A 9,543-nucleotide genomic window follows, 5' to 3' on the forward strand; every position below is an offset into this window, starting at 1 on the left:
TTTGTTGCATATTAACTTAGGGGACTAAACCAGATTTAGCATATTCCTAATCTATCCCCTATCAAGTAGTCATCATGTCTCTATTAAATTGAAAGAAATCTAAAGGAGAGTGATTTGTAACAGAGAAGAAATGGGTTGAAATGACAGTTCAGTTATTAAGCAGAGAAGAATTACTAGTTGGATGGCATGGCCATAGATCATTGGGATAGGGGGTGGTCAAGGATTTCACAAAGAGCATGAGAGGGACCAAATTTGTAGTATATCAACCAAAAGAAAAACCAACCCTTCTTAATATGTCAATCTTCTTTACAGTAAATACTTATTGAATTTACAAGAGAAAGAAGAAGGACAAAAGTGGGGGAAGAGCAAGACACGTCTTACAAGATTAGGACAGGAAGAAACAGAAAATAGGTTCAACCCAGCAATGTCTCTCCTGGGGCCACCGTTGTGACCCTGCACTATGAAGCAGCAGCATCAAATGGCGGGACAAAAATCCTCCAAACTGCCAAAAAAAAAGTTTTAAAGCTGAGACTCAACTCTTGTTTTACACTTGAAAATCATTCTTAAAGGAGCCAATACCTTTTCCCCAAGCACTCGATGATATCGCTGGTGAGTGTAGACCTTTTCTTATTCTGAAAAGCAAGTGATGCAGCCTTCCTCATTAAAGCAGACCCAGCAATGCACCCCAATACTGTTGGATTAATTTTGCTGAAACATAACAAATAAGGAAACAACCAATTTCAACAAGGGCAATACCACAAGGAATAGAAAATTAAGAACCATTAAGCAACAATGTAGTAATAGATAAATTAACTACAAACCTGATAGGCAAATCCCCTTCTGCAGCCGAAAGACGTTGACGAGCCCATGATAAAAAAACTGCAACACTGGAACCAACAAAAAGGAAATTTATGTTACAAAAATCTCAGGGATCTATAAAATAAAAGCATTGAAACCTCTCAAATTTTGAGTTCTAGATACAGATGCATCAGTTTGCATCATTCACCAACTCAGGCTACATTTCAAATTTCTTTCCCTCATTTGTTCACAAGATCCAAATGGAGGATTCAGAAAGGGCATAAGGTTACCAGGTAAGACGTACAGGAGAAAGAAAAATATTGAGTAATAAAGATAAATAAACTCAACAAAAGTAAAAAGAAGCCACCGAAGTACTCAATTCAACCACTCCTTAATCACAAAATCAGAAACTATGTAACCATCAGCTAAAATATTTTTACTAGTAGGATAAGTGTTAAAAATCATATAGTCACTTGCCTTCCAGAAAGTATATCACCCTGGCCACCACAGCGTCGAGGAGAACCATAGATGCTTACTGATTTGACTGCACAAAGCAACAGTAACTATTATTAAACCAAGTTCCAGAATCCACAATTTTAATAATAAAAGGATAGTAGCAATGCCTCAAAACCAAACATAGTCCACAAAGATGTCAGATTAGTTCAATTTGTTCAGTACACAGAGTGCGTGAACGGCCAAACCATGTGACTCACAAATTACTCAAATATCAAGATAAATCTAAATACATAGAAGCATAAACATTGATGAAATATTTGTTAAAAAATATTCTCCAAAAGATATTTAAGAACACCAAAATTACCTAGCACGGAGAGTCCTCATGGCTTGCCCATTTTTTCCCTATTATTTTAGTTTCTTTTATTGGATTTCCTCATGCTGTACTCCTTTCTTTCCTCTCTCTCTCTCTCTCTCTCTCTCCCCCACCCCCCCCCCCCCCCCCCCCCCCAAAAAAAAAAAAAAAATGTGCTAGGTTATTTCAGGCTGGGTCCTCTTGCTTTTACTAGGCACTTTTTATTTCCCCTTTTGCCACCAGTAGAAAAATGGGATTGAATACTTGACTGAATTGAATAGAGAAAAATAAAAGATTGGCCTTCCTACTTAAATTAGGGTTTCTTAGTTTTAGTTTTATTCAAATTAGGTTTCTTCTTTTTTGTATTTTTCTTCTCTAACTGGTGATTGGTTATGGGCTGGTGACAACTAAGAAAACTAAATACATATACATACATATTCAAAGACCCCTGATACAAGTCCCAAGACACTTTCAAGTTTCAACAATGTAAAAGACCAAGTAACTGGAATTCAGGTCAATTTCACAGGGAAGTTAATCCAAGGTACTCAGTGGTTGTCCTTGAGTAGACCAATTTGACTGATTGGCTAAGCTCACATTTTCAAAATTGAAATATAATAGGAGTGTTGATGATGGGAAGGTATCTAGATTATGAGCTCAATGTTGCTGATATTTGATAATTAGAAGCACCATAATCATTCAATCCATAAACTGAAAACCAGACTGTATGGGCTGAAGGTATGGGCTGAAGGTGCCTTATCCTATATCACAAGGACTACAAGGAATTAATCTACTTGTGTTTCCTACTGTCATGCTACTGTGTCACATCAAATGCACTGCCTCCGTTGACCAAATATGCTTCCCAAAGGATGAAAGCACATTTCAAACCCAAAGTAGTACGACATACATCCATAAAAGAAGAACCACGAAAAATTTAAGCATAAATTTGCAGATTAATATATAAATATAACAAAAATACATTATTACAAAAATCATCCAATTCACTACCTGTCTCACCATCACTAATGAGGTCAGATTTTCCTTTCCGTAGGATGGTTACGCTTCCAATCCTGACCAAGAAGGCACAAAATTCATTTAATTTTCTAAGAATAGTGAACTCAGTCAGAGGAAAAGATAATATACGAACCCCAATATAATTTTAAGTTTATATGTATTGCCAGAGAGAGAGGTACTTAAGAAAGTGAAAGTATTTAGTGTGAAGCATAGATATGTTCAGCATCAAAAAAACATTCCTAATTCCTCCATGGCAATAGAGAAACTTGAAAGATAACTTTACCCGTTGGCAAGAGATAGTAATTGCTCATGAGCGTCATGATCATCAACTTTACAATTCAGCACTTTCTCAACAAGGCGCTTATATTCATTTACGTTTGGGGTAAGGACAGCTAAGGGATAACCACTAACAAGATCAAGACTGTCTGTAACAAGAAAAAGTCCATCCTGGATACAGGTAGAAGATAGATTATCAATTACAAATCTGAACCCAATCATGCACACAATTGTAGATTACATACCCCATCTATGACAATTGGGACATTCGACTGTCTTGCATGCTTCATGATTTCACGAACACAATCCTAAACATGATATTTGAGAAAATATTTTAGGATGACATTTTACAGTATGCACTGTATGCTAAATACAGAATAGAAAGTACAACTGAATGCAAAGTAAAAGTATAAAATTCCCATGGCAACTGTGTGCAACATTGTATAAGAATACAAATGTAGCACACACTGAATTAAAATGAGACTTTGGTAACAATATCAATATCATAGGTAAAGGCTGTGAACTGCATAGCTTAAATTAATCTCTTCAATTTAACTTGAGATTCAATAAACTACATAAAAAACACACCAAAAGAAATGGGTCCCTTCCAAGTCCTGGACCAACAACAAGACAGTCAAATCTTTCCATCCACTTATTGACCTCAGCAAGAACCTTGCCTGATATGGATGGTTTGTCTTCATCCCTGAAAACATTCTTCTAAGAAATTCAGGATCTCACTCAATAAATAAGTTTGCAGACAGAAAGGGATAAGCCAATTAACCCAAAAAAAAGTCACCTAATGCTGTAGGATTCTTCTAAAATGGGGTGCACAATCAACTCAGGACTATAGCTTTTTATGACTGAAGCGGCATCTTTTGTACAGAAAACATGAGACAAATCTGCCCCCTGAAAGCAAAGAAGATAACTAAGTCCATTCAAACTGGTAGGTGATAAATAAATGAAAGCAACAAAGCACTTTGAAGAAATAAAACGAAAAAAGGAAAAAAAAAAAATCAATAAGCTATATGCTGAAATTGAAAAAAGCCAGAAAGAAAGAAAAATGAGTTAGAGCACTAACAATTTTTAAAGCTGAAATAGCTGCAAAATAGGGAGCACCAGTGTATTCACGACACCCGCCAATAACAGCTATCTTCCCTGATAGGACACATAGAGCAATTAAACATTAAATGAAATTACTCATTATCTTATACAACCACAAAAAGAACAGAACTAACAAATCACATTGGGTAAAGTAAACAACACAAAGAGAAGCCTTCGTTCCTTTTAGATATTGCCTCTATTACAAAACATTAACAACAATATTCATCATATTTAAAATTAAATAAACCTTTGGGAATTACAAAAATCAGTATAATTCAAACACAGTTAAGTGTGTTGTGGCAAACTGTGCCACATTAGCACAGTAGATTCTTAAAATTCTTTACCACAGTTATATGTAACTGGAGTTATCAATTATCAATACCAATAAAACAATTATACATTACCATAGAGCAATTACAGATAACCCTACCCATTAGCTGTAGAATTAAAAACAAAAAAGAAGAAGAATGAAAGAAAGCTAGTTGGCAAGCTCACCTGCCTGGCCTTTATGTTTACTAGGATCAAGGTTTGGAGTAATTGCCCTCAAAATGTTCTCAGAATCGGCTTCAAAGGCAGTCCCACTCATTGCCTTAGTTTGTTGCATTCTTTTCAGGTGGTTTTGATCAGTATATCCCCCAAGAGTTCTTATCAGGAACTGCTGTCTTCTTAAAACAGCCGAGGATGCCAACATACAATGTTTTGCACTGCCCAATAAGGTGAACTGAGAGTTCATGCCATGTTTAACAAACATGAGCAAACAACACACTTTCTTCAACTGACCCTGAAAAAAAATACTCTGAAATTTAAAGAAGTTTGAGGATTACTCAAACCCTCAACATCAGCAAGTCCACAAATGACTATTATGCTGTCATCAAAAACTTACGCAATACAGCAGAAACCAAAAAAAATGGTTTGAATTTTCTTTTTCATTTATAATTACTTTTCACTAGTTGGATGAGGTTTATCAATTTAGATATGTTAGAACAAATTAGAATCCAATACAACAGAAACCCAGAAAAGGGTTTTCACTAATTGAAATTTCTTTTTCATTTTTAATTACTTTTCACTACTTGGATGAAGTTTAACAATTTAGACATGTGAGAACAAATTAAAATCCAAAGCAAGCAGTGACCATGGAATTGAAAATGTGTTGAAAAGGTAACTAAATTCATAATGCAGAGAGAGAATTGAACTAAACTTAGAATAATGCAGAACGAGAAAAGATTGAAGAATTTAGAATAACATAAAAAATAAAAAAAATAAATAAAAAGAAGAAGAAGAAGAAAAAATCATTACCCAGTTTGTGATTGAATTCCCATTACCAATTTCTCACTTTTATGAGCTAAAAGCATCAAATATGTAATTGGAAAAACATGGGCCAAACGATAACTAAGTAACTAACATATATACATGAAACAAAAAATGGGCATGAATTGAAGTTGGCATATAACAAATGTATATAATTAGAGTTCAATTCTGATGAAGAATTCACCTAGTATCTCAGCTGAAACAGGTTATTAAGGTTATAAAAATGGAATCTTTATGAAAACTAAAACTGCAAAACGAGAATTTGATGGAATTGTACGAACCTGTGCAGAGACGCAAAGATGAAGAACAGTCTTCACCGCTTTCAGAACCCACCAGTAATGGAGAGAGGTTTCTCAAAAAAATACTATATATAGAGAGGAGTGATAGCAACGTTAGTTACTATGGGCCTGATTTTAGGCCCAAATAGGCCTCTTGAATCCTTTTATGCAAACATGTGAGCCCATAAATGTGTTTTGTCTTTTTTTTTTTTTAAGAAATGTGTTATGTCTTAAGTTTAAAGATCTTGGTTTCAATCCAGTCCCGGGTTTCGGTCCATGGATCGGACTGGGCTTAGGTATATATAATTTTAATATTTTTATATTTAAAAAACAAAAAAAAAATTCTCATTTTCTTGGACACCTTATGAAATGGTTTTCAAAGCCATTTTCACTGCAATGCATGAATTTTATATTTTATAGTGCTTTAGAGCATCAACATCAGCGGTGCTAAAATAATATGCTATTTTGATATATAAAAAAGTTACTTTATCTATTGTAATATGTTATTTTACAATTCACCTACATTATATCTCTTACTTTTAACACATCATCATTAAAAAAACCTAAAATAAAATCAACCTTTTATTAAAAAAAAAAAAAAAAAAACTTAACCACACAAAGTAGAACACATGTTAAAAAGGAAAAAAAAAAAAAATCAGCCACAAAATGAGAGAAATGACATATGAGAGAAGGAAAAAAAAACAAAAAGAGTAAAAAAATAATAGCATATGGTGTTATTATATTAGAGCATTCCCATTAAGGATGCTAAAAGGCCTATATGCTAAATTTTAGCATCAAAACACCAAAAAAGTAACTCCATCAAAGCTCTCAAATTGTAAAAATTTTGGCATACTGCTACAGTGGGCTTGTATTAATACAAGCTCACTGTAGCCTGAATTGTAAAAAAAAAATTATTTTTTATTCTCACAACTCTCTCTTCGTTTTCAGTTCTCTCTTTCTCTTTCCTCTCTCCTTTCTCTCTTCTCTCTCCCGATGGATGTGATCCGGTGATGGTTCTGGTCCGACGATGGTTCTGGTTCGGCAATGGTGGTCCGATAGTCATGGGTCCGATGTGGTCTGATGGTCTCCCTCTGTTCTCTGTTCTTTGTTCTCTCTTCGTGGGTCTGCGTGGATCGAAGGAGTCGTGGGTCGGAGTGTGGATCAAAGGAATCGTGAGCGTGGATCGAAGTGTGGGTCTGATTGTTCGTGGGTCGGAGCATGGGTCTGATTGTTCGTGGGTCATCCTCCGCTGGGTTCCACTCCTTTAATCGAAGATTTCTCTCTCTCTCTTCACTCCGATGATCGCTGCCTCCTTGTTGGATCCAATGGCGCTGGTTCGTTCTATTGTTTCTTCTTTCATACTCTGTTTTTTCGTTAATACTACTCTTTGTTTGGTTTCCCAGAAAATGGAGGGAAAGAAAAATCAAAATTGGAAATTGAGATATTAATGTATTGATTTTTGGGTTCAATTATACTGGGGTTCGTTCAATTTTTGTTCTTTTTCACATTCAGAGTTTCCTTGAATCTCTGTTTACTTGCCGAGAAAATGGAGGAAAGGAAAATATATGGTGCTTTTGTTCTATCTATAGTGCTTTTCAACTTCAGAATTGTTTTGTGGTTGCCACAGTGGTGCTGTGACTTGTGGTGGTGGTGGTGGCTGTGGTGGGTTGTGGTTGCTACAATGGTGGTTATGACAAGTGGGGCGGTGGTAGGGGTGGTGGAGGAGGGGGTTGGCTGGTTGTTATAGATTTTGGTGCAGTTGTTTTATTATTATTTTAATGAGTAGTTTATATTATTTAAATGTAATGGTAAAAAATATAGAAGGTTTGACGTATGATGAATCTTAAAATGGGATGGTATAATGAATAAAGTAGGTTTTTGAGGTGCTAAATGCTAAAAATTTTAAAATCCTTGATGAGAATGCTTCATGATGCTAATTCTCTTATAGCAGTCTGAACCGCCTTGACTTACCAGTGAAGTAACATAGTGTATTTTACCATCTTGTTGGATCAGATTTTATTTTAGTCCTTGAAATTTAGAAGTTTCATTTTTAGTTCCAAAAAATTGGCAAACATACCAAGTTAATCCTTCCATAGCCTTGCCAATATCATTATTGCTTACTAGCCTCACGCGCGTGCTCAGAGGCTAGTTTTTTGCTAATAAATTTTGTAAGGTTATATGTAATGAATAAATAAGAAAAGAGGAAAATTATCTTATGAGAGATTCTCATGAAACCTCTCTCCTACATTATGTGTGGGTTTCCTATACTGTCGTTACATGTCTCCCACAAACCCACCTAAAATGTTTTTCCTTTTGATATGTTTGTAGTCATTTTGTTTGGAATTTTTTTTTTAAAGCTTCATAAAATTTATTTGTTACTAAAATTTTGATCCGCCTTATATTTTTCTTTTTCACAATCTCCCTACTAAAATGTTTGGATAATCAAATTTAATGGTTACTAAAATATACTCAGAATTATCTATATCACTCTTAGCTAACTTGCACTCTCAAATGACAAAAAATAAAAAAATAAAAAGGGAATAATATAAAAAATAAAAAATGAAGAATATAATGCAACATAAAAAATGAAAAGAATTCTAAAATGAAAGAAAGAAAATAATCAAACAAAATGGTATATGCCATTCAGTTAGTAAAATGTAAACAAAATGATTTCAAAAATTTGTTTGTGCCCTCTACTAAGTCCACAATCAAAAGGTAGTTTCTCAATAAAATGAATAAATGGTAAAAAAAAAGTCAGCTACTTACAATACATAATATTTACTTTAAAAAAAATACATCTCTCTTAGATCAAAAGCCAGGGCAGTCAATTGTTCTCCATCTTGCTAATATCCTCATGTTCTTTGCACATGTACATAACATCTGGAAGAAAAAAAAAATGGTAAGACCTGGGCTCCACACAAAGCACAAAATGGTGTTGTAGAATAGAGGCCAAAGATGCAAATGTTCAATCCGAAATAAAACCAAATAAATTGTGCAAGCAAAGGAATGATCAAGTGGCACAACCATCCATTGAGTTCCATTGATTTTCTTATGAAATCAAAGAATTAATGGGATTTTGAGGAATGCTCTGCATATTGGGTTCCACAGTTTGCTAACAGCACCACACGTGGTCTTGCCTAGCTTGCAATTGAGATTAAATCCATTTAAATTTTTGTTCAAAAAAATTCTAAAATAAATTTATTACAACATAAATAAAAAAGAAACCCTACTCACCATATATTCTGTATGACAATGGTTGCAACCCGAGGCTTTAAAAATTGGATAACAATGAATGGAACTCAAGAGAAGACACATTGAGAGCAAAAACAGATACAATATTTTAAAGCATCAATTGAATGTAAGAAATAGAAAACTAAAAAACATTATAAGTAAAAGAATAATATTTTCTTATATACTTATCCGGATAATCTTGGAAGTCAAGTAATAAAGTCTTTTGTTATTCCAGTGCAGTAATATTCTATTCGGTTTTTTTTTTTTTTTTTGATATATCCAGAAGAAGAAGAAGATGAAAAGGAAGGAGGATATAACATGAAACTTAAATAAAATAAAATAAAAACTGGATAAGCAAAAGAAGTTAAAGAGAAGTTAAAATTTTTAAATTTGATAGTAAAGTAGTTTCTTAGGAGTAAAACATGGGAGAGTGGAATTCAAACAATTTGTTAGGAGTAAAATGTGGAAGTGGAATTCAAACGTGTTAAGGTTTTTTTTTTTTTTTTTTTTCAAAATAGAAACGTGGTAGATAATTTTTTTGATACAACGTGGCTTTTTTCATTAGGTTTTTTGTTTTCAATTTTTATCAATTTAAGATTTTAAACCATTTCTTATGATTTAGAGATAAAGATAAGTTTATTAAATTAAGGGTATTTCATTAGGGTTTTTATTTTTTATTTTTATTTTTTTACTGAACGTGAGGTTTTTTCTAAGAATAAAATATTAGAAATT

The 9,543-nt window shown here is 33.7% G+C and overlaps 1 protein-coding gene across 2 annotated transcripts; it reads right to left on the minus strand.

The window, feature by feature from the left end:
- Positions 1-237: 237 nt before the first annotated feature.
- Positions 238-5,649, minus strand: LOC126689328 (ATP-dependent (S)-NAD(P)H-hydrate dehydratase). 2 transcript variants are annotated; one of them, XM_050384492.1, is made up of 12 exons: positions 5,584-5,649; positions 4,490-4,775; positions 3,972-4,048; positions 3,690-3,799; positions 3,482-3,596; positions 3,139-3,201; positions 2,901-3,064; positions 2,612-2,673; positions 1,276-1,342; positions 822-887; positions 580-708; positions 238-502 (listed from the first exon to the last, which is right to left on the minus strand). In XM_050384492.1, exons 2-12 carry the CDS (start codon positions 4,743-4,745, stop codon positions 475-477), a joined length of 1,137 nt encoding a protein of 378 aa, XP_050240449.1. In that variant the 5' UTR covers positions 4,746-4,775; positions 5,584-5,649; the 3' UTR covers positions 238-474. The 2 variants fall into 2 exon arrangements, with proteins under 2 accessions (XP_050240449.1, XP_050240448.1); XM_050384491.1 differs by having other exon boundaries at positions 4,490-4,790; positions 5,584-5,635.
- Positions 5,650-9,543: the final 3,894 nt, after the last annotated feature.

This window comes from Quercus robur, chromosome 6 (assembly GCF_932294415.1).
Source record: "Quercus robur chromosome 6, dhQueRobu3.1, whole genome shotgun sequence".
Taxonomy (NCBI): domain Eukaryota; kingdom Viridiplantae; phylum Streptophyta; class Magnoliopsida; order Fagales; family Fagaceae; genus Quercus; species Quercus robur.